Source organism: Natrix helvetica, assembly GCF_964273705.1.
Source record: "Natrix helvetica genome assembly, chromosome: 2".
In the NCBI taxonomy this organism is placed as follows: domain Eukaryota; kingdom Metazoa; phylum Chordata; class Lepidosauria; order Squamata; family Natricidae; genus Natrix; species Natrix helvetica.
The window spans coordinates 62,808,418-62,834,371 of NC_138552.1; the positions used below are offsets into that span (position 1 = coordinate 62,808,418).

A 25,954-nucleotide genomic window follows, 5' to 3' on the forward strand; every position below is an offset into this window, starting at 1 on the left:
CACAAGATTGCAGCAAAAATATGCTATTATATGGGGACCCTATTTAAGGTCTGTAGGTCTTATGCCCATGGATCACATATGGCCCACCAGACATAGCAGTGAGCCTCCTAGCTTCCTTGTGACTTCCTGCTGGCTTCCCCATTGACTTTGAATTGACCCCATTGAACCTAGCAGGAGGTTTTATGTTGCAGTCACATGTGGTTCTTGTTTAACTCATGATCCTCACTTAACAATGTTGAGTGCTATGTAGTCATGTGATATTGCATTTTATGGCTGCATTGGTTAGCAACACAAATTCCTGTTCCAATTACCAACATTAAGCAAGGATCAGCTATACTGCTTTTTTTTAACTTAAGGAAAGCAGATGAATCTGATGTATCAATATGAATCTCTTTGAATGTTAAGATCTGAAAAAGTACTGTATTTTTGGAGTATAAGATGCACCGGAGTATAAGACGCACCGGAGTATAAGACGCACCAAGACTTTGAAGAGGCAAATTAAAAAAAAAAGTTTTTGCACTCTGCAGACCTCCCCAAAATAGCCCGTTTTTCACAAAAACGGGCCTGTTTCCCCCCCCCCCCAAAAGGGCATGCATAGCCTTTAGGAGGCTTGTACAGTGCTCCGAGGGGGGGGGGGGCAAAAATGAGCAAAAACTGGCCCATTTCCGTGAAAATGGGCCCATTTTTGTCAAAAAAAGGACATGCATAGCATTTAGGCAGCTTGTAGAATGCTCCTGGGGGATGGGGGGGTAGAAATTGAGCAAAAAGCGACCCATTTATTCACTCATTTCTGCCTTCCCCAGCTCCCAGGAGCACTCAGGAAGCCTCCTAAAGGCTATGCATGGTTATTTTGGTGAAGGGGCGAGGTTTCGGTGCTGTATTCAGTATATAAGATGCACCCAGATTTTTAGTCTCTTTTTTGAGGGAAAAAGGTGCGTCATACTCCGAAAAATACGGGTAAGTCTCTTGGAGATGTCCATTTTCCAAAGTATATTTATCGATTCTATGGGAGAGGATTTTCTTTTGTGTTGTCTGCAGCAGGGGTGGGTTCCTGCTAGTTCTAACCTCTTCTATAGAAGAGGTTCCACAAATCTACAGTGCTGTTTAGAACCGGTTCCAGCTCCCTTCCCCCCACCCATCCGCACATCATCAAGATGAAGAGTGAGAGGAGGAATTCTGGGAGTTGAAGACCACAAGTCTTAAAGCTGTCAAGTTTGAACACCCCTGGGTTTTTTTCTAAAGGGTTAGGGGTGCAAGGGTCTTGTAACTTGACAGCTTTAAGACTTGCGTGCTTCAAATGCCAGAGTTTCTGAGCCAACATTTTGGTTGCTAAGCAAGAGCATTGTAAAGTGAGTTTCACCACATTTTACAAGTTAACCACGCCCACCCAGTCACATGGCCAGCAAGCTACTCCCACCCAGTTACATGGCCGCAAGCCACTCCCACAAAGCAGGCCACACATACAGAAGAGGTTAGAGGTTTTAGAAATTAACAGTTTGAACTCAAAAATATACTTTCGATAGGGGAGCAGATCCTGTATTCTCACTGTAATGTATCATTGGTTTTGTCAAAATGAGGATAATTTACATTACAGCCAAATGATTGCTGGAAACATGGTTAACAGTTTATTACATTTCCAAAATTCTGCTCTTTTTATGTAGTTTGGTGAACAGGTTTTTAGTATAATGAACCAATACAATACTGAAGTCTTTCTAAATATTCACATTTGAAAATTGCTAGTAGAATGATTGACAACATGTTATTTCTATGCTGTATTTTAAATGTATTTTGACATGTTTCTAAATACTTGAATGGGCAGAACATAAAATTGAATGGCATCGTCAGAGGACATACACTCCACTCCAAATTTCTTTGGTAATAAGATCCTGTTAGAAAGTTGAAAATATTCCAACATTCACTTTGAAAAAACCCAACCACTTTCCATGTTCAGTTTTGGAATTTCCCTCCATTAAATAATGTATGTATGCATGCATGCATGCATACATACATACATATATACATATTAGCACAATACTATTAAATTATAATTCGTTAAAAACAAATAGGAATAGGATGTTAATAGGAACAACTATGAAGACTTAGGTCCACTGAAATATTAACATATTCTTACTTAAAATTCTCACTTGAATTCAAAAAGACTTATGAGATAAATCTATAACCTCAATCTAGATTTACCTGTTGTTAAACAGCCACTGGATTGCCATCTAAGATATGTTTCCCAAAACCCAGAATTCTTTATTTTCTTTTTTCTTTAAAAGTTCCCTGTCTGCAAAAATTAACTTCCTGGAAGAAATCCCAACTGTAATATTTTGTCATTTGTAATTGTTTCCTTAAGAAATTTTGAACTTTACTATCTGTAACGTTTGGGAGTTTTGCAGAAGAAAACTGGGAACATTGTCAAAGCTTTGTGCCATTTTTGCTAATAGAAACTGGTTCTAGCCTAAGCTTCTAAGTCAGTCCCAAATGAGCCTTAGGGTTTTGCCTGTGCAAGCTCTATCCTTGGCACATGAAACACTTCTGTAATACTAGTTTCAACTATTGAAATATTGATTACAAATTGTGTTTCTTGCCCAACCTAATGACAGTATAATTATTCATAATTCCAGGTTAATACATTTTTTTTTCATTTTAGAAAGTTGGGTTCCAGCAAAGTTTGAAAATTACGGTGTAATTCAGCTTCCCATACAGGAAATGAAATTTGTGATTTTTTCTCTGATTTCTGTCCAAGGTAATCCACATTTCCCATTGTCAGACAGCTTTTGATTTAAAGCCACCTCATAATCTTCCCCTCATCTGAACCCAATCAGTTCTACCATCTGCCATTTAGTGCAGTTCCAGAGAACTGTAATGTCCATATTCTTCTCCCTTTCACTAAATATAACAAGTGTTATTCATTTCAAACCTTTCAACGATTTCTTTCTTCTTTACAAGTCCAACTCTCTGAGAGGCAGTTTAGAACATTGTTTTTCAACCTTGGCAACTTTACCACATGTGGACTTCAACTCCCAGAATTCCTCAGCCAATTGGAATATTTGGTTTAGAATATTGCTAATCCAAGGTTTACTTAGTGTTTCTCATTCTGTTACAGTTTTAAAGGGAAATGGCCGATAAGGGATTACTTTATTCATTGTAAATATGTATGGAGGGGTTTCTGTGGCATACGCAAATGTTGTTCCTCAAAACAACATTTAAAATTTAAAACATCTTTAAAATTACACCAAATCTGTACATAGCATAATGGTCTTTCCTCAGTTTTATGCCCATCAGAGACTTAGTTGGGGAAATTTGTAGGTTATCATTTGTCTCTTTCCAAGGAGACAAACCTTGTGGAAATAGTGAGGCGGACTTAGTTACTTTGCAACAAATCCATCTTTCCCCCTTTTTTTCTTTTGGATACGCAGACCAAGAATCGCCAAATAAGCATATTGAATTAAGCTTGATTCCTGATAATTAAATATATTTAATTTCTTATTCTCCTGCTAACAAATAGCTGAACTGGGATGGCCTTTTTACCAAGCCCCTGATGAAGGCCTCTACTCAAACCCTACTTTACAATAGAATCATAAACAGGGTACATCTCCAAACTAGAGCAGACTATCAGCTTTTTTTCATTACATCATTCTTCAAAGCATGAGGGCCATTTATTATTGCCTTCTTGCAGTAAATGTCTGTTTAAGAAATTTCATAGTACTTTAGTTTCCTTCCCAGTTCTGAAAAAGAAGTTTTGTTTGGAAAAGAAGTTTTAATAATACTGCGTACAGAAATAAGAGAGCTCCATCAGAATCATATTTGATTTGGAAAGAGTAAAAAGCTTTCCAAAAAAGACTCTTTCCTTAATTCCTCATATTACTCTATTCTATATATGTCAAACATTTATTTGACAGACCTTACTTACTCAGGTGTTTAATCTGTTTTGCTTACTGGCTACTATGTGTTGTTTTAGGGAAAAAATCTAAGCTCATAATTTTACTGGTTCCTAAATAGAGATTGCATTTTTTTTCATAAGAAATTTTGAGTAGCACTGATAGAAAGGCTAGATATTAGTATTACGAATAAAGTGGTAGGAAAATGTAATTACTGGAAAACAACCTATATAAATGATTAATTTTTGAATTTTCTGTAACATAAGTTAGCAGTGAAGCTCCAGTTTCACTTTTTTAAAAAAGGAAGAAAATGTAAGATCTCAATTTCTTTAGCTTCATAGCACAGGCCAGTATCAAACCCATTCAATGAAAATACATTCTATTTCAAAGAAAGGGAAGTTTTGGTCAATGTCAAAAAGTTACACGAATGTGGCCCTCAAGTCTCTTTTTGATGGCCTAACTTTGGCCACAAGCTCAATACCATTGACATAGTTTAATGCTATTTTGAAGTCAGTAGTACTTGAAAAATATAGTCCCAAAGTAGGGTAAACATAGCTTAAGACCCCTCAAATCCTGGTTGAATCTACTTTGTACCATCAATGTGTCTTCTGCTCTCTACTCCAATTGTGTGTGCCTGCTGATCATTGAAATGTTTCATTTCCACTCTATTCCAATCCATTGAATTTTCAAGCGTTCATTTTATAACTGTTGTATTCTCCCTTTCAATGTGTACTGTTAGCAATATAAGATACAGTATTAGTCAATCTTAATACTTTTGAAGATGTCATGAAATGTGCACCTGCAGCAGCGGGGTGGGGGTGGGGTGAATATTGCCAACTCAAGAGCTTTTCCCGGAAAGAGATCTGGATCAAGACTATAGTCTCGAAATGGAAGGTGAGAGGGAAGAAGAGATTAAAAATGCAATATGAAATAAGAACAAGAAATAAAACAAGCTCCAAATAAATGCTCATTTAAATTAATACCACGGATATTCCTATATTATTGTTAAATTGAAACATCCAATCTCTTCTCAGCTTCAGATTGTTCACTGATACATTTAGCTTCTAGGATATTTTGATACATAGTGATTGGCAAGATGTTCTTTTCATATTCTCTACTTTTTTCTGTAATTGAATCTTAGGCAATGAAGTTGGAGAGAAGGGTTTCTGACAACTTTCTCTTGCAAATTATTTTTATATGAGTATTATGGGCCTATAGACAAATAGTCTAATACTATCTAAACCTTCCAGTTGATCATTTATGGTGATCTGGAATTTTGTTTTGCATATATGGCCAGTTTGCAGACATTTTTCTTGGGCTTCAAACTAACATCCAGCATGTTCTACAAGCATTCTCTGTGGTAGCTCCCATTTCATGCAAAATTTTCCCTGGAGGTAATGAAGCACCAAACAATCTTGTATTAAGCAAGTAAAATCGATACATGCCTAAACCTAATTTATTACAGGCATCCACTACAGCTATTTTGATTTATTTTGTGCTATCTTTGAAAAAATTATCTGTTGTGTTATTTACTCACCAGGCAGAATCTAGTGAGATTGGGGGCATCTTAAAAATATTCCCAGGTGAATTTGAACATAAAGGTTTTTACCATATACATTTTTCTTCGTGTGAGGATTCACTGAAATATGTTATTTTATCAGAGTGCCAACATTTTTGCATACAAATATTAGATAATGGTCTAAGAAGCATTTTTTTTAAATTTATGCCTGTATTGAATCCATAATCAGAGTGCAAATGTAAGAACTGCTAGATGAATGACGATTGAATGCATTTTTAAGAGTGACAAGTCAAGAGACAAGTTAATGAAATCCATTTGAGTCCAACCCTTTTATTTGCTTACACCTAATGGCTAGAATCTTGCCAAACTAAATCTATAATTTTCTAAGCTACTAGATATATCCTGGGAGATTTCTAGGGTGCAGTTACCCCGATTCTGTATGTTCTGTAAGCTGCCTGGAGTACAATGTTTTTAACAATAGCCAAAAATAAATATATATCTCCAAATCAACCATGAAGTACTTACAGGTAAAAAGAGAAAGGGTTTGGAGTAGTCTTCACAGTCCCCAGGCTTGATTATTATTGATACATGTACATGCAAGCAGTCCCAAGAATAATTTGATATTAGAAGAATTTCTGCAAGGAAGAGTGAGGGGAAAAATCCAAAGAATAGCAAGATGATTTCATTGCAGGAAACATTTGGGAGCCTTTATTTCTGCCAAAGATGTTACAAAGGAGTTGTGATTCAAATGGTTTCCAACTGCCAGGGTCACTTTTTTTTTTTGAATCTGAAAATTTGTTTTTAAACTTTGTACATTCAGATGTATCAACTTCTGTCCACTTGAGGATTCACTTGAACATACAGTTTTACTAAGGATGCCTAAATGTTTGCATACAACTTTATTTTGTTTAACTATAACACAGGGACGAGTTAATGAAACATTTATGTTTTCAGCTGTTTGGTTTCAACAATTTAAATAATGCAGCTCAACTGCTGATGTATTGCATTTAACTGTTTGGTGTTTTGCATGATTTTTTAAATAAAGCATTGCCTAATATTTATCAGCATAGTAATTTTTCATTGTTAAAATAGTTTAATTACAAAATGGAGTATTTTTTTTAAAATTTCATTTTAATTATAAAATGGAAGAAATTTCTCTTCAATTTGAACACATCACATTTGTCTTATGAGAACAAGATTTACAGTCGTAAGTTGCACATAAAGGGTTTATTTTAAATGTTTTAAGGATAGAGTTACATCATAATTATAAAAATTACTTACAGAATTAAGTAACAGATTTAAAGATTTAAAGTGTTTATACTTCTAAATGCAGAGAACAGGGAACTGTCTACATCATTAAAAAAAAAAAAGAAACCAAGCTCTACAGATGAAGTCATTTACCTAATTTTAAAATGTGAACACGAAGACCTTTGAACTATACACATAGCAAGAACCATCCAAATTGCACTAATGATGAAAAATATAAAAAGCACAGCATTTCCAAGGAACCACACATTTATTTTGTTTTTTGTTCTTTGAAATGGTTGCAATTAATATATCCATGGAGAAGTCTTAATTTTCAAAACGCACCAATTTAAGGAAGTTAAAAATTATCCAGCAAAAATAGCCTTTTGCACTATTGCCTGGGTTTCTAATATGATTCTACTTCATCACAATTTAGGATTTGGCACAAAAAAAGCCTAGTACTAATTTGAACTAATTTTTATTTTTTTGAACAAAGTACGTGGTCCCTTCAAACGCTGCATGACACATACAACTGGAAAGTTACCTCCTGTTGGCACTATGTTTGCCTCACCAGTGCATTTAATCCTACTACCACCATTAAAACAGCACAATAAGCAAATTCACAAAAAAATAAAAACAAAATTTAAAAAAACCTAAAAACCTAAACATTTTTTAAACATGCAACTTTAACTTTCTTACACTGAACATTCTACCTTCTAAGCATGCAAAAAAGGGATGGTCTGCATTTAAGTTTTGTCTTAAAATTTTACAAGGCAGCCTGACATCACATAAAACACACAATATACAATACTACAGCAGGTAAATGGAGAAAGGCCAGTAACTTTTATACACAGATCCATAGCTTGTGCCACCACAAGCTTGTAATAAACTTGGAAACCAATGCTGAATCCCTGGAGCAAAGGACCAACATTAGTTACCAGGGTGACAAGCACTGCATGCAGATCTGAAATATGAGCCTAAAATGAAGCCCAAAACAGACGGGCAGGGTATAAAATTAAGTATCTAGCTCAAAAACAAAAAAGGTGGTCTAAGCTATCAAAAAAGCAGACAATGTGGACACATAAAAACCCATAAAATTTATACAGAATATAGATTACTCTAAACTGGCAGAATGTGGTGTATTAAGAGACTTGCAGAAATCACCTCATCACAAGCTCTTTGAACATGATCTTTTCGTTCTACTTAATCCTTAGTAAGTATCTTGAGATATACTCTGGATTTATAGTTTATGTAGCCCACAATTCAAAGTACTACATTTACGTGGTTCTCTTGTGTATGTTTAATACACACTCATTCTTGTGCCACAAATATCAACTTGGGCTCATGGAGCCAGGCTCAGCTTTGAGATTTACATGCAGGACTCTAAAGAGTCAATAGAAAACATACAGATCTGCTGGATGAAAAACACTGGGTCGCAAATCTGCTCACTTTGTTCAAGAACACAGGAACATCATGACTCAGGGCTTAAAAACTGCATTGGAAAAGCTCTTCATGGAAAAGACACCAGCTTGCCTTTGGTTGCCTGTGATGAAATACTGGACATAATGCAATAGTAGCAATGGTCAAGAAATTTTAAGATACTGTTTATATATGGTGAGTATTACCATTAAAGAGCATAATGAGGCACAAGCCTTAAGGCTATAATATGAATTCAGGCAAAACTAAAAAAAAAAGTTTAAATTGCATGTAGTTTAATATGCATACTCACACCAGAGGTAAACTTAACCTCAAAAAGCTGATCAGCAACACTTTTTAAAACTCCTCAGCTTTGTAGTTAAGTAAACAGGTTTGGTTTTCATTTACTTGTGCAAAGCAGTCCTTCGGTCACTGCAATGCTCCACCTCAAATTGGTTGGTTATATTTTCCACTGATTGGTTTAAAAAGCTACCACTTTACAAAAAGAAAAAGAAAAAAAAATGACCCAAGAATGAATTCTGAAGCTGCGGGCGGCTTATTTACATCCATCTTCGGCTGCAGATGGCTGAACCATGGAGACTGCCTAGCTTCCATTAGATAGTGCACCATTAGCATGCAGAGCCCTAGTGTTCTTTTAATGTAGTTCACATTAAACAGCATACCTCAAGCAAATACAATGTACAGCACAAAAGGCGACAATAGGTTGGAATTGCACGTCTTGTCTGGACTCACCCAAAGAAGAAAGGCCAGGAGAAAAAAAGGTAGAAGCCTTCTTTAGCAGAAGATAAGGAAACAGGGAGGAATGCAGTATATCAAAATAGAAGGCAACAGATGACTTTCTTTCTCGGTAAGACAAGCCTTTAATGTATGAGGACTCTTGTGAGGTTTGTCATTACATGTAACAGATTTTAGTCCACATACAAGAATCTAAGTTGCTAGATTTGATAGACACCCAATAGTTGCTGTGTAGTATTCTTTAATGTTAACATGAATGACTAAGCTGCTACGGCACCAAGCACCTGGGTTCTGCTAAAAGTTAACAAAAAATCCTACAACAACAATATTGAGAACTGAAGGCATCCTTGCTTTAATTTTGTCCAGGTCCTACATTTGATAAACACTTGCTCTGCATTTTTCTTATCAACTGCATCATATGTATACCATATTCTATTATCCTGTAATTAAAATGTACAACATTCTCATGTAACAGAAGCGTAATAGTATCTGGAACATAGGACACTGATATTAATTGGTTTAGGCACTCCTTAACACTGCTTAAATAGTTTTAATCATCTCTGCCCAAACCCCCAAAACAAGGACATAATATGTTTAATACAAGAAAACTTAATATTACATACAGGAAAGCAATTTAATATCAAGCTACACTTGCATTGGCAGTTGAAAAGTTAAGTGAAAAGCCAAGGGAAAGTTATAATTGGGGGAGGGGGAGAAATCAGATTAATGATTACATTGCTAGATTTTTACACAGCTTGAATTTGCAGCTGCTGGTTTTTTGTCCTAACTTTATCCAGATACCCCCCCACCCCCCCCCAACAAGACTTCCTCTAAGGAATTCCCCTACATAAAATGTGTCATGTTCACATCAAAGTCTATTTGTACAGTTCACAATGGAATAATTTTCCTGGCAGAGATTGTGGGCTCGCAGGGACATCTAAGCTTTCAAATAAACTGGAAAGCAGTTAAGTCTTCTGTGTCTACAAATTTTACACTCAAGGTTCCACAAGTTTGGCAAAAGTTTGCATGGTGGCGTCTAGGATGTCTTCACCAAATCATAGACATAAATATGGAAATCATCATCAAACTTGATGAAATAGACAGAGGGTTTGGCTTCAACTTGATGAATGACCATGCCAGTCCTTTTTGAGCCATCTTCTTTGGCATATTCCACTTGTTTTCCAACTAGGCTGTCCACAACTTCTCCAGGTTCCCGCTCTGCTGGAGGTGAATCGTCTGAAAAGACAAAGTTTATATTAAGACACAACAGTGTTTAACATAATGTATCCTTCTTAAGTCCATTTCTTCATGAGAGTTATCTATGTTACCACTGTCAATTTATTCACTTCTAATGATAAGCAGAAGGCAAAATGTTTTCTTTTTCTTTTTTGCAAAAGAGAAGTTGCTTCTTTACAAATGAAAATAAAACACCAGGAATATATTGTTGCAAGAAATACTCCTTTTACCAAGTTTCTCCTAGTGATTCATTTCAAGCACCTTAAAACAAAAGCTATGTTTATGGCATACATAGACAAAATGGATGTCCTCAAAATTTTATCAAAGACTAATTGCATTGATTGAATGGGTAATGTCTTATTCAAATGAATAACTGTGTATAACCTGGGTACAAAGTAGAATAAATATATTCTACTTTATGCAGCATAGTACAGTCAAAATTTCAAATGTCAAAATTATTTCTCCTTAAACTCAGGTTGAACAGTATAACAAATTCTTACTTAATATTGGTTAAATATTGTCTAGGATAGAAAATAAATAGAAAGTGATACTTGTTCATTTTTCTTGTTAGTTGTTCATTTAAAAAAACCTTAATTTTTGCCAGAAGGAATGCTGATCTTCTGGGAGGGAAACAGAATTAGAATTAACACAGTTGTGGAGGCAGAGGCCTTCATTAAAAAACATAGTGTCCTCCTAGAGGACGGAAATATAAGAAGTAGTAAAAAAGGCGACAAAACACAAGACATGAAGGAGGGAGGGGCTGCGGCTCCACCTGGGGACAGGGGGGTGGGAACAATAACGGAAAGACTCAGGTCACAAAAATAAATATATCTGGAATATTATTTTAATTGTTGATATATTAGAAAGTGGCAAAAGAGATGATTGAACACATGGTTGATACAATGTATAATAAGATGCTGTTTCTGCTTATCTTTTATCTTTTGTTTTGTTTTTTTCTGTAAAAAGTTGTGAGAATTGGAGAGATTCCTACCTCTAGCACAATGGAGCTGCCAAAAATATTTTTTTTTGTATATCTACCTACCCTTTTCCCCAATTTTTTTTAAAAACCAATAAAATTCTTTCAGGAAAAAAAAAACCCTTAACTTCACATTCGAAGTTCGTTATTAATAATATCACATTAAAATATTATAAACCATATGAGTATTTTACAGAAAGACATCAATTATCAATACTTCATATACATTTAATACATTTAATGGTCCAAAGTATCTTCTTGTGGCCTGGCCATTAGTGATCTTTCTACCTGGTTTTGACCTGCCTCACCTTGGTTGAAATTGAACATAATTAGGTTCAATTCCAGAAGAAGTGTCCTGTATCAGTGGGAATGCAGATTCCCCTTGTTGAGATTGTGGCACTAATATGCAAACTATTAGGCATATTGTGCAACATAGCCCATGCCACACATTCTCTGGTTCCTAGAAAATTTGCATGAAGTAATGCCAGATGTAATTCTCTGGATAGCTGAATTAGAAATCCAGTTATGAGGCCATGCCATACCCCCATAGAAGTTTTACTTATAATTATGCAGACTGTGTATATTGTTTACTTCTCTTCTGTCATATTCTCATCATACGCTAAATACTAAATAACAACACATTTAGCCTATAGCCGTGATGGTGAACCTATGGCACACGGAGCCATATTGAGTGGCAAGCCAGCTGTCAGCTCCGACGCGCATGCGCGTGCCAGCTAACTAATTTTTCATATTTCCGGAGGGCCAAGGGAGGCCTTTTCGCCCCCAAACCTTTTACCTGGTCACCACACGCTTGTCCTGCCCCGCCCAGTCTCTACTCTGCAGCTTGCCTGCCTGAAGCGCTGCGCCCCTGCTAGGTAAGACTGCGAGTCGTGGCTTAGCTAGCTACCCCTTCCCCCTTCCCCATGGCCCTGCCATGCTTCCCTGCCTTCCATGTGGCCTTACCGGCGGATCCCCTTGCCTGCTAGCCTTCTGAGATCAGCGTCCAGCCCAGCCTGCCCCCCGCCCCCACTGCAGGAAGATACTGCCTTCCACTCGGGCTCTCATGCCGGCTCCTTGGGGCTTCAGGCTCCAAAGCAGCCCGCTGGCTTCCCACCTAGCCACCTGCCTGCTCCTTGGCCACGGCGCCGCTTACCACCGGCGAGGAACCGGAGCAAGAGGCAGAAGCTGTGGATGGATGGGGGGGAGCCCCTCATGTGGGAAGCAGGCCGCGGCGGAGTCTCCTCCAGACTCCACAGGCCAAGTTCCTGGAGTAGCGCCAGCGGTCGGTTCCTTCTCTTTAAGAGCTGCCTTGCAAAATGTGAGAAAATATCCTGTTTTGCAAGGTGGCTCTCAAAGAGAAGGAACCGACTGTGGCACTTCTTCAGAGGAGCCAAGGCTGGAAGGGGGGTTAACATAGATCGTCTAGCCTCCCCTCCCCACCAGCCAATGTCTTCGAAGCCCACGCTGTTGCAGCTGCGAGGGGCATGGGGACAGGCTGGCAAGCTGGGCGCCCAAAAAGCACCCGGAGCAGCCCATGTGCGCCTGAAGGCTGCCAGGGAGAAATCGGGAGGAGAGGGAGCAGCTGGCAAAGAAGCCTTGGTTTCCCCACTGCCGTGGCTCTCGGGCAAAGGAGGCAGGGATACTGGCCGGCGCTTGCTTCCCAAGGCTTATTTGCTAGCTTTCTTTACACACATACACCCCGCTTGCTGCTGGCGAGTGAGAGTGAGGCTGGCAAAGAAGCCTTGGATTTCCCATTGCCGTGGCTCTTGGAGAAAGGAGGCAAGGATATTGGCTGGTGCTTGCCAAGCTCTCTCTCTCTCTCTCTCTCTCTCTCTCTCTCTCTCTTTCTCTCACTGTGTGTGTGTGTGTGTGTGTAATGGAGGTTAGCAAAGAAGTCTTGGATTCCCCATTGCCACAGCTCTCGGAGCAAGGAGGTAGAGATATTGGCCGGCGCTTGCCTCACGCGTCAGCAAGCAGTATATATGTGTAAGGGAGGCTAGCAAAGAAGCCTTGGGAAGCAAGCGCCTGGCCAGTATCCCTGCCTCCTTCCCCCGAGCACCACAGCAATGGGGAATCCAAGGCTTTCTTGCCAGCCTCTCCCTCTCGCGTCAGCAAGCAGTGTGTGTATAAGGGAGGCTGGCAAAGAAGCCTTGGATTCCCCATTGCTGTGGCTCTCAGAGGAAGGAGGCAGGGATATTGGCCGGTACTCACCTCGCACGGCAGCAAGTGGTGTGTGTGTGTGTGTGTGTGTGTGTGTGTGTAAGGGAGCAAAAACGGCCTCCCCCAGCCTCCTGGAGGCTCTCCAGAAGTTGGAAATGGCTTCAGGAAAGCCTCTGAAGGTTGGAGAGGGCAAAAAACGGCCCCAACTGGCCAACTGGAAGTTCGGAACTGATCCGTTTCTGACTTCCAAAGGACCTCTAGTGGGGCGGGGAGGCCGTTTTCACCCTCCCCAGGCTTCAGGAAAGCCCCCGGAGCCCGGGGATTGGTTGCATGCACATGCACGGGGGTCACATGCGCATGCACAGTTGGGTGGGGAATTGAGTGGACATGCAAATGCGTGCAATAGCGCGTGCGCCCCCAATTCTGGCACGCCGTAAAAAAAAAGGTTCCCCATCACTGGCCTAACTTAGCTAAGTCTAAAATGCTAATAAAAATGGAGCATTAATGAATAAAGATACTATTAAGATTGGGATAATATCACAATATACAAGAAACATGCATGACATATAATAGAATACATAGGAACTTACTATTTTCAAATCATAATTCTTAAAATAAAATAACATAACATGTTTTTGGACTAATAATCTTATGTAATAAAAAAGAACCAAAACAAATTTAACTACCAGTTCAAGATTATGAATATACTATGTGTATAGTATGTGACAAAATATCCATTAAAAATTATCGTACCTCTTCGTAATGCTTTATGTGCTTAAAAAAAACTGTGCTTAAAAAAAACTTGTTTCATTGTGCCAATAATCATTTGACCTTTGCAGATGCTTCTGCTTAAAAATAATGAGTACATGATTCCCCAATACCCCAAGCAAGGATAGTGAGGAAATCTATTCTGCAAATATGTGAATATTCTCTTTCTCTTACAGACACATACATCCAGGCATACTTTCACTGGATTCTCAATTTTTATTTTGCAATGAAATTCATAAATAAAAGCACAAAATGCATATATATTATTTCCAGAAAAGACTGAAAACTGATGTAAAAAAGAAGAAGAAATTGAGCTAAACTGAATTGAAAAGATTCACCAACTCCCAAACAGCAATTTCTTAACCTTACAAATATTCTAATCAAGCTTAATAGGCTTAAAAGTTACGACAGTATGTCTAATATTTCCATAACTCTCTTTCTCTCTCTAAGTTTCAAACTGACACAATAAACAATGAAGTCTTTGAATAGTAGTCTTTTTTTAGCTGTAGGAAACTTTGCAATAAAGGAAGGCAATTTGTATGCAGTTGCAAGAGAAGGCAATAATAGGATGTCTTCCCCCCATGCTCTTCAAGCTGAAATATCCCACTGGAAATTAAGCCACAGAAGCGGATGGGAAACCTAGAATGTTAAATGCTAGTGACTTATCTTTGAAAGTACACTGGGAGTCAAGCCCAGCTTGCCTACTGGAAAAATCCAAAAACATAACATTCTTTTAAGAAATCACAAATGGTGAAGTCACTGACTAAAGGAAACCATTCATTTTGCAATTATTATGCATATACTATAAAAACTTCAAAATTACTATAAACAAGGCTAATTTTTTGATAACTGTGGTAATTTGAAGAACTGTTGTTAATTTTTTGACAACTGTGGTAATTTGAGGAACTGTTGCTGGCACTGTTACAAACAACTGCATTATAAATAGTCATGAATACCTGCAGGCAAACTAGTGGTACTTCAGGGGCTTGTTCCAGAACCTGAACACAACGTAAAAGTGACTCCTGGTCCCCATTTCTTTTCAAGCCTATAGTCTTTCTCTTTCAGGAGAGCCCCTCTCACAAGCTCCCATTACACAAGGCACAGTCAGTTTTGCAAAGAAAGCTTGTATCTTTCCTGCTTTTTCTCTCCCATCCTGGGTAAAGTTACAAGGTGTTGTTCTCTGAACAAAATCTCTTATGAATTAAGCTCGACACTTGGCGACTTAACGGGCACATCCATATTATTTCTTGGAAGTGATGTAGGAATGGTTTGTCATTTTCTTCTAGGAGTATTTCTCATCTTCCAAATCTTGTTTATAGCCCTAGAATTTCTGTTGGTCTCCAGTAAAGTACTATGTTCAACTGCTTTGCTTTTTGAAGATCAGCCAAGGTTACCTCAATGGTGCTAACTGCCCTACCTTCTCATTATTTTCAACAGCCTCTCTTTAAGCCCTGCCCCTCACTAGTATTCTCGTTTTCTGTCAGTCCTTTAAGGTAGGGCAGATCACAAAACAAATATCACAAGGATTTCAGGAAAACTCTTTATTATACTAAGTTCAAATAACAGAATCTTCAAAGCCTGACCAAGTTTGTCCCATCTTGTACCAAATAAAATCAAGACAAGACTATCTTGAATTTCTTTCTTACTCTTCTTTCTATCTTGGACTAGGCCAACCTTTCTGCAAGTCCTTTTTAAGGGCTCCCTCATTTGTCTTCTACCTTAATGGCTCTCTTATACCTTGCCCAACATCAGCACTACATTCATTTACATGATTTTTTGTAAGCTTCATCTTCCCTTATTCCCAAATAGTGGGATTTGAATTTTCCTATAGCAGGATGTAAATATAGGACACAAGATAACATTATGTTCCATAAAGGAAAAAGAAAATAGAAATTTAAGAAGTTTAAACACAATCTAGGTAACTATTCACATGACATAACGTGAACTCTGCCAACTGTAATAGTCAATTCTCTTTTGCCTTCCCTTCCAATGAAGTTATTTGTCATGGAAACCTAAAAAATTATTTTGACTGCGGAACATTCAAAACGTGCAACAATTGCATTGAAAAACCTTTCTTTTCTCCACTTTGTGTAGTTCTCAGATCAGTTCGCAAGAATTATTTTTTGTATTGGTGATAAAATTTATTCTAAAAAGTCCTGTATTCTAGCAGACTCTGAGAATTTTAAATTGATTTTTATACATGGATCAACTTACTAGAATCAGGCATAATACGGAGATCGCCTTCTTTATAGTCATCTAAGAGCTGGTACATGTACAAGACAGGATCCTTTTCATAGGTGATATAAAACCATGTCTTCATTATAGGTGCTTGAGCCAAGACCATTCCCCTCCATTCATCTTTTGAGCCGTCTTCTGTCTCAAACATATGCTCTACTGCTTTGCCAATCATTATGTCTGCCAGGTGGGCATCACTGATTCGAGACGAAGCTGAAAGACACAGTTCAATGCTTGGTTAACATTATAAGCTATACCCATTCTACTTTAAGATACCAGAAAAATAGAATAAATGCAGCAATTGAGCATTGCCTGACCTTAAAACTAGATACAATACTTGATTTGACTCAAGATTTTATTCAAGATTAACATAATTAAAAATTCTCTGTATGAGATTTAGGCAAGAAGGATATTCAGCAATCACACTTAAAGGCTGAAGAAAACACTTCTAATTAGATTAAAGCAGTGCTTCTCAATTATTTTCTGTCATGCCCCCCCTAGGAAGAAGAAAACATTTCGCGCCCCCCCCCCCCGCGCGACTGTAAATAGTATCATTTGTCTATAAAATTGTTATAAGTACACCTCTGCATAACATAGCACACCGGTCTTTCCTCGTCTCCCACCGTAGTCACATGCTTTCTTTCCTCTTTCCCTCTTACTTGTCTATCCTTCCTTCCACCCTCCCTTCCTCCTTCCCTTCCTTCCTGCCTCCCTTCCAGTTCCCTCCTTCCTCTTTCCCCCTGCCTGCCTGCCTTCTTTCCCTCCTGCTTATCTATGCTTCCTTCCTTCCTTGCACCTCCCTCCCTTCTGCCTGCCTGCCTTCTTTCCTCTTTCCCTATCCTCCTATCCTTCCTTTCTCCCTTCCTCCTTCCCTGCCTCCCTTCCAGTTCCCTCCTTCCTCTTTCCTCCTGCCTGCCTGCCTTCTTTCCCTCCTGCTTATCTATGCTTCCTTCCTTCCTTGCACCTCCCTCCCTTCTGCCTGCCTGCCTTCTTTCCTCTTTCCCTATCCTCCTATCCTTCCTTTCTCCCTCCCTCCTTCCCTGCCTCCCTTCCAGTTCCCTCCTTCCTCTTTCCTCCTGCCTGCCTGCCTTCTTTCCCTCCTGCTTATCTATGCTTCCTTCCTTCCTTTCTCCCTCCCTCCCTTCTGCCTGCCTGCCTTCCTCTTTCCCTATCCTCCTATCCTTCCTTTCTCCCTCCCTCCTTCCCTGCCTCCCTTCCAGTTCCCTCCTTCCTCTTTCCTCCTGCCTGCCTGCCTTCTTTCTCTCCTGCTTATCTATGCTTCCTTCCTTCCTTGCACCTCCCTCCCTTCTGCCTGCCTGCCTTCTTTCCTCTTTCCCTATCCTCCTATCCTTCCTTTCTCCCTCCCTCCTTCCCTGCCTCCCTTCCAGTTCCCTCCTTCCTCTTTCCTCCTGCCTGCCTGCCTTCTTTCCCTCCTGCTTATCTATGCTTTCTTCCTTCCTTGCACCTCCCTCCCTTCTGCCTGCCTGCCTTCTTTCCTCTTTCCCTATCCTCCTATCCTTCCTTTCTCCCTCCCTCCTTCCCTGCCTCCCTTCCAGTTCCATTCTTCCCTCCTTCCTTCTGCCTCCTTCCTGCCTGCTTGCCTTCTTTCCTCTTTCCCTCCGGCGTGTCTGCTTTTCTTTCCTTCCTTCCACCTCCCTTCTGCCCTTCTTCCCTCCCTCCCTGCCAGCAGCTCCTCCAGCATCCCAGCTGGAAGCAGCAGCACAACAGTCGCCGTTACCAGGGGCGAAGGGGTGGCGGTGGCAAGATCGGGCGACCGCCGCCCCTTTGTCCCTTCCCCAACAGCGACTGTTGCGGTGGAGCTTCCAGACGGAATGCTGGCGGTGGAGCTGCTAGCGGGGAGGCGAGCTACGCGGTGGCGAAGACGGGCGGTCCCATGCTTCCCTCCCTCCCACCCCCGCCCGAGCAGGCTTCTTGCACAGCTCCAGCCTGCGGCTCCAATGAAAATCCACAGTCCGAAGTGCTGCCACTTCCAGGCGGCATATATTATGCCTCGCCCACGCCTTCGCCGCCGTTGCACCCAGATGGAAAGGGAGCCTTCGCGCCCCCCTTTACGGAGCCTCGCGCCCCCCCAGGGGGGCGCGCCCCACTATTTGAGAACCGCTGGATTAAAGTAAAATTTTGCATTAAGCACTAAATAAATTTCAATTTTAAAGTTTCTTCAATAACAAAAAATAAGAAAGTATTGAATTTTAGTGTTAGAAAATATTCACCCCATCTTCTACAACAGTTTAAGCCTATTAAAACATTTGCTGCTGAATGAAAAAGATTGTGGAGATAGGGCAAAATGGTTGAAATTCAAATAAAGTGACGAAGACTGCATAAAAGTTTTAAGAAACAATCTATAAAGCTTACTGAATTATATTATCAGTATTTAAGATTCAGTAAAGCTTGATGAATGTGATTTTGAGTTATTTCATTAGAAACAGTCATTACTGACTGAATTGAAAAAGGGAGCACGTTAACTGGATTTCAGGATCCAATAAATATATAGCAGCACATCTGATAGATCTCCAGCCTGATTTGTATTAAGTAACAGTTTCCCAGAGAGTCTTTAAAGACCTCTATGCAGATACCATCACTAAATGTTCTGGCAGTGATTTCCCATAAACAAAGATAGGCTCTTTTCAATAAATCACAGTCTCTTGTTCTGCCTTGTACTAGACTACTGGGGTGCAGTCTATATATGCAGTTCTTGCCATGGGTACTAGTATTGGTTGAAGGAAGGAAGATTGCTATCACAGTTCCATTGAAGAACTTAATCATATGTAAAGATAAATCTAGAAATCTTGGAGAATCATATTAATCATAAAAGGCCTCAGAGTAGCTCATCAGACTAGAAGCTGCATAATCATAATTCCGTGTCCAGACACAGGATTTGCTAATCCCAGCTTTTGATTTGACAATTTATGGTTGTGGACACTGCTCCACCAAAACTTCCAATTATTATTTGCATGGCAAATAATTCTAGAACACTGAGAATAAATTCAGACTAAGTAGGGGTAGGGGGAAATTAGGAACTAGGGGTGTTTACAGGTCAACCTGTTTGTGAAAGTTTTCATGGAGGGCCTTCTCTGAACATTTGTCAAGGCAATATACACATTCAAAGAATTGCATGGCTGTAATGTAAAGTAGTTTTTCCCCCCAACACCATAACAATAACAACTTCCTGCCTTTATATATTTAACTCAAGGTGGTAAACATACCTAATGCTCTTGCATCCTACTTTCCCCACAACAACAGCCCTGTGAGATTGGATTGGGCTGAAAAAGTATGATTTTAAAACTGAAAAGTTAACCGGCCAGCTTTCATGCATAAGGGATGCCTAGAATCCATAATCTCCTAGTTTTAGGCATGTATCTTCACCACTATACAAAACTGGCTCTTTTTAAAAATATTGCTTCCTGATTAAATTTCTGTACTTCCTCATTTTTAAGTTTTATTGATGTAAAGTACTTGCTTTTATAACATAGATAAAGGCAGGCAGGCTCACATTTTTTAACAGCAAGAATAAAAGTATTAATAGGTCTCTTAAAAGTTTCTAGGATAAAAACATGTATGGATTCTATATACATCTCTACTTTCAAAGAGTACTTGAAAATTACTTTAAAATGTAATGGTCTGCTTATTAATGTGAGAGCCTTGTTGACAGAATATTAAAGTGGTTCTAAGAAATATATATGTGATCTCCACTTACCTGTGAGTAAAGACTCGGAAGTGTGACATGCTTAACTGATATACTACAAATATTTCTTCCTTTAATTTATCTATTTCTAGTCTCCTTGAACACTGGTTTAAGCAGGAACAGAGGCTATAAATTTAATAAATCAAACAAATGACTTATCTAAAGTTTGTTCATTTTTACCACAACCATTAACATTTATAACAATATTATTTGGAAGTGTTTTCTTAGAAGCTAATTTATTGGCAAAAAAGGATTCTTGTGTTGTACTGCCTTTTCTATGTAAAGCTTATCCTTGATAAGGTTCACTAAAAGAACTTGGTAAGAATTCAGCAGAAGGGATAAGCTATGATTCTTAGTAAACTGGTTCACTATCATTTGCCAATTTTTTTACATTAATTTGCTGCTTTGTGGGATATGAAAATGTTTATATTTGCACTTTAAACAGGTACTATGTTCAGTTGGCAGCTGTTCATAAAGATATGTGGGGATTATTTTTAAATCAGAAAATTTTCTATCTAACATTCTAGCGCAGAAAATCATTATCCATTCACTTTTATAGCACTATTTGACGATTGACACCCAACGCTTCTAGTCTCCATCAAAATACTTACCAACTCGGTCTGGAAGGACTTCAAGTGCTGAAACCCTCTCATCTTTGTGCAGTTCTAGTCCATAGACACAATCAAATCCATCGTATTTAATAAGGAAGAGAGAGGGGTTTACAGGAACCTGGTCTAGGACTGTGCCTTTCCACTGTGTCACAGGCCCACTCCCTTCTTTCCATCCATGTTGTATTCTGCAGCCTACAATATTTCTTCTGGGTTGAGAAATGGGTTTACTTGGTCCCACGTTGTTTCGATGCTTTCTGTATTTGTATATAAAGCCATTAAGATGTAAATACATTGAAAAATTCTATTATGTTGTAGAAGCTGCTCAGTCACTTCAACTGCAAGAGTGGCAGCAGATCAATTTAATAAAACATATGAAGCATCTCATACTTATCTACTCTTTCCTATTAGGAAATGTAGTTATTTAATACACACACATGGACACAATTTTCAGCAAGGAGCCAACTCCACAGTGCATGTGCAATACATTCAGTAAATGAAACTATGGCTATATCTCCTTCCAAATATATCCTCATTTGAGAGATGAAGTCTTGGATCTTTCTAAAATTATTTCATGTGATTCTAGAATTATCCCAGAAGTGGACTCTGCTTAAACTCCAGAAACTCCACTTTTTTTTCACAAGGACCACATGATAAAATTGATATACACAAGATGAGATAAGTCTTCTCATAATGCCCAAGTTAGATAAAGGATAAGGTCTGAAAATGTCCAGATAACTTAGTTTTTTGAGGAGCAAAAGATTTGCAGATCACACAAGGAACAGCTACTCTTCACAAAACTCTACAATTGCAGTTCTCTCATAAAAAGGGAAAACATGAGATTAAAATGATAACACTACTTACTTGTGGGAAGCTCTTTTCTTCATCATGCTGGCAGAGACACCTGCATGCCCTACAAGAAAAAAGAAAACAAGAACTAAGAGGCAAAGTTGCATGATGGGAAGGTTTAAACTTTATTCTTATTTCACAGAGCATTTGCTGTGGTTATACACAGAGCATATCAATCTAATCTATCCTAATTTAAACTAGCCCCAGTGAATTAAAATTTTACCTGATCCCCAAAGATACCTTGGTATTCATATTCAAAACCAGGTTTTCCTGACTATAGCAGAGGAGCGTACATTTTCTATCCCATTATGAATAACCTCCCCTCTTTTATAAACTGTAGAATTATCAAATAAACTCTGTGTCAGCTAAGGCCAGCCAGAGACCTGGAGCTGCCATTCAGGGGAGAAATCCGGGCCAGCTGCCAAGACTCACCAGGCTTCACTCCTACACAAACAGCTGAGTAAATCTACAAAGCTAGTGATAACTGACCGACAACAATCCACGATTGCCGAGGTGTTTGTTTTGGGTTACGAGGGGATGGGTGTGCGCATGCGCAAGGTGCAGGTTATCCTAATTACTAAGTAACTATAAAGGTGATGGGGAGTACTGGGTGGCAGCTCTAACAATTTATTCATTGCCTTAGTGCTTTGTTGGTCAGTTCGTGCTGAAGGAAGAATACCAACTCCATTTCAAACCGTTTCTGTGTTTGGCTGTTTTCACTACCCTTCGGAACCTGATATCTTTATATATACCAAGACCATGGAGGAACAAGTAATTCTTGTATGTCAAGTGCTTAAAAAGCTGCTGGATGCACATTTATACATCAAATTGTCTAAATGTGAATTCCACAGTACGCAGCTGGATTACCTTGGGTTTCGCATTTCACCTAAAGGGGTGGAGATGGACCCTGCGAAGGTGAAGGCAGTGTTGGACTGGCAGGCTCCCAAAACCCGCAAGCAGTTGCAAAGTTTTTTGGGGTTTGCCAATTTCTATCACCAGTTCATCCCGTCCTTTGCCCAAGTGGCTCTTCCACTAACTGACCTCTTACGCACATCTCACGACAAACCCTCGACCTCGAAGCCCAGTTGTGTGGACAACAGTGTGTCAGCAAGCGTTTGAGCATCTGAAGTCTGTATTTGCACAAGAGCCAGTACTGAAATATCCAGAGCCCACTAAGCCATTTGTGGTTCAGACGCCAGTGATGTGGCAGTGGCCGCAGTCCTCTTACAAAAGAACAATGAAGGAGTTCTACAGCTGTGTGCCTACACCTCGAGGAAGTTTTCAGGGACCGAACGCAGCTGGTCCATTTGGGAAGAGGCGCTTGCGGTCCGGTGGGCCCTGTTGACATGGCGGCATTTACTGGAAGGGGGAGGGATACCCTTCGAGGTCTGGATGGACCACAAAAATTTGGAGGCCCTCCAGACCCCAAGAAGATTGTCGCCAAAACAAGTTAGATGGGCCTTGTATTTTCGGCGATTCAACTTCCAATTAAAATATATACGGGGGATGGGGGGGCAAGAACTTCTTAGCCAATGCCCTCTCCCGCAAACCACAGTATCATAGTAAAAGGGAGGATTTAGTGCAGGCTATCATCCCGACCCCACAGCCTAGGGTGCTAGCCACTCAACAGGCCGCACTGACACCAAACCTGTATTCCCAGGGGGAGGACCTCTCCAGAGCAATCAAAGCAGCACTCCCAATAGACCAGTGGTTTCAAGAAAATCAAACTTTATTAACACAACAAGAGGGCTTTGCCTGGAAGGGATCGAAGTTATATGTACCAAGTGTGGTATGGGTGGCCGTGCTGTGTAGCTGCCACGACGATCGCTCAGCTGGACATTTTGGGTTCCTCAAGACTCTACATTTAGTAAATCGCCAGTTCTGGTAGCCCCACATGAGGAGGGACATAGAGGAATATGTAAGGAGGCTCATTTTGTAGCATGTACCGGCCTTCCATCTGCTAGAAAGCTGGCAAAACTGTTCATTACCCATGTGCATAGACTCCATGGCATCCCCAAAAGGATAATTTTCAGACAGGGGAGTGCAATTCACTGCTCGGTTCTGGCACAGATTCATGGCAATGGTGGGGTCTTCACAGGGACTAAGTACAGCCTTCCACCCCGTGACCAATGATGCTGCAGAGAGAGCAAACGTGATGGTGGAGCGCTACTTAAGAGGTTACATCCAGTACCAACAGACTGATTGGGCTGAACTCCTTTCCCTTTGCAGAGGTTGCATATAACAATGCAGTGCACAAATGTACGGGATTTACCCCATTTCATGTGGCTACAGGGCAGGAGTTCGTCCCAATTCCAGAGTGTTCTCAGGTGCGCCCAGATGATACAACCTCGCAGGAGTGGAAAGCCCGGATGCAAAAGGTTTGGAAAGTGGTGAGGGATGTGTTATGTCACTCTTTTGCCACATATAAAAAGAGCGCCGATAAACGGCGGAAGGCGCAAGGCCCTTTCCATGTAGGCCAGAGGGTATACCTCTCCACTAAATATCTCAGGCTACCGTTGCCATATAAGAAACTCGGGCCCAAATTTATTGGGCCTTTCCCAATCATGCCAGTTATTAACCCGGTCACAGTGCAGCTAAGACTCCCCCCTCTACTGGGGAAAACACATCCAGTCTTCCACTGCAGCCTGCTCCGATTAGTTCAGGCATCTGATATCAGAGGAGAGCCGCTACAGCCGCCAGCCCCAGTTACTGTAGATGGGGAACAGTACTATGTAGTGCAAGATATACTAGATACCAGGTGGCACAAGGGACGGTCCCAATACCTTGTGTTCTGGAAAGGTTATCCCGTCGGAGGTATTGTGGGTTCATAGCAAGGACTGCAGGCCGCCCCACCTGATAGCGAGATTCCACCGCAGACATCCCACAAAACTGGGGGAAGGGGTCCTTCGACTCCTAACTGACTAATTTGTAGCTCCCTGAATGCTGTCTCCGTGTTAGGGAGCCGCATGTCAGCTCCGGCCAGCCAGAGGCCTGGAGCTGCCATTCAGGGGAGAAACCCAGGACAGCTGCCAAGACTCACCAGGCTTCACTCCTACACAAACAGCTGAGTAAATCTACAAAAATAGTGGCAACTGACTGACAACAATCCACGATTAATTGCCAGGGTGTTTGTTTTGGGTTATGAGGGGATGGGTGTGCGCATGCGCGAGGTGCAGGTTATTCTAATTACTAAGTAACTATAAAAGGTGGTGGGAAGCACCGGGTGACAGCTCTGACAATTTATTCATTGCCTTAGTGCTTTGTTGGTCAGTTCGTTCCGAAGGAAGAATACAAACTGCATTTCAAACAGTTTCTGTGTTTGGCTGTTTTAATTACCCTTCAGAATCTGACAGTCTGTGCTTTACCCTTCGGAACCTGACAGTCTGGTACTTTAACATTCATGTTGCCAGATAATGTTAGTCTTTGTTATTTGTCTCTCCCTAAATACAGTCTGTCTCCAATGACAAGAGACAGAATCTATAACTAGGCTTGCTTAGGTCCTTGCACAGAAAAAAAAATATTTCACGTTATTGGGATTTTATATTCCAAATTAAGGCAAATATTATGGTTAGACAACTTTCTTACACAGCTGTTTTGGTTCTCATACTGTTACAGAGCTAATTATCAAAAGTAAAAGAGATATCAATTTCCGCAGATGAAGAATATTTTGGGCTATCTCCATGAGGACAATGAAAATATCTGATAAAACCTGAAATTATAGGAAATTATTATTTTTTAAATAAACCAAGTCTGTCTTGCATATGGCAATGATTAGTCATGTTCTAGGAACCCTAGGCATTGTTAATACCCCATAAATCTTTACCATATAATATCTCTACAAATTTTAGCCCCCTCAGAGAAGGCTCGCAATCTGGGAGTCCTCCTGGATACGCGGCTTAGTTTAGAAGAACACCTGACGGCCGTGACCAGGGGGGCCTTTTACCAGGTTCGCCTGGTACGTCAGTTGCGCCCCTTCCTGGATCGGGATGCTCTGTGCACAGTCACTCATGCCCTCGTCCTTTCTCGCCTGGACTACTGCAATGCTCTCTACATGGAGCTGCCCTTGAAGAGCACCCGGAGGCTTCAGTTGGTCCAGAATGCGGCCGCACGGGTTTTCATGGGGGTACCTAGGTGCTCCCACGTTACACCCCTTTTAGGCGGCCTGCACTGGTTGCCGGTTGTTTTCCGGGTGCTATTCAAGGTATTAATTATGACCTTTAAAGTACTCCATGGCTTAGGCCCAGGGTACCTGCGAGACCACCTACTGCCACCAGTAGCCTCCCACCGTCCAGTACGATTCCACAGAGTTGGCCTCCTCAGGGTGGCGTCGGCCAGACAGTGTCGGCTGGTGACCCCCCAGGGGGAGAGCCTTCCCTCTGGAATGAGCTGCCCCCGGAGCTTCGCATAATCCCTGATCTCCGGTCCTTCCGACGCGCCCTAAAAAGTTGGCTTTTCCAGCAAGCCGGCCTGGCCTGTTAATTTTAACTTATTTTAAATGTATTGTCTTTTAAATTCAGTTTGGTTTTGGATATGGATTTAATTTTTTTTAAACTTTTGGGATGTATGTTTTTTAATGTTGTACGCCGCCCTGAGTCCTTT

At 40.4% G+C, this 25,954-nt stretch overlaps 1 protein-coding gene across 3 annotated transcripts in view; it reads right to left on the reverse strand.

Annotated features, from left to right (window-relative positions):
• Positions 1-6,611: 6,611 nt before the first annotated feature.
• SPIN1 (spindlin 1) overlaps positions 6,612-25,954 on the reverse strand; it is a 55,140-nt gene continuing 35,797 nt past the window's right edge. For all 3 annotated transcript variants that reach the window (XM_081943207.1, XM_081943206.1, XM_081943205.1), the window contains 4 exons: positions 21,371-21,419; positions 20,510-20,763; positions 16,175-16,408; positions 6,612-10,056 (listed from right to left, as the gene is read on the reverse strand). In XM_081943207.1, the coding sequence (XP_081799333.1) occupies positions 9,857-10,056; positions 16,175-16,408; positions 20,510-20,763; positions 21,371-21,396 (714 nt within the window). In that variant the 5' untranslated portion in view covers positions 21,397-21,419 and the 3' untranslated portion in view covers positions 6,612-9,856. The remainder of the gene's footprint in view (positions 10,057-16,174; positions 16,409-20,509; positions 20,764-21,370; positions 21,420-25,954) is intronic.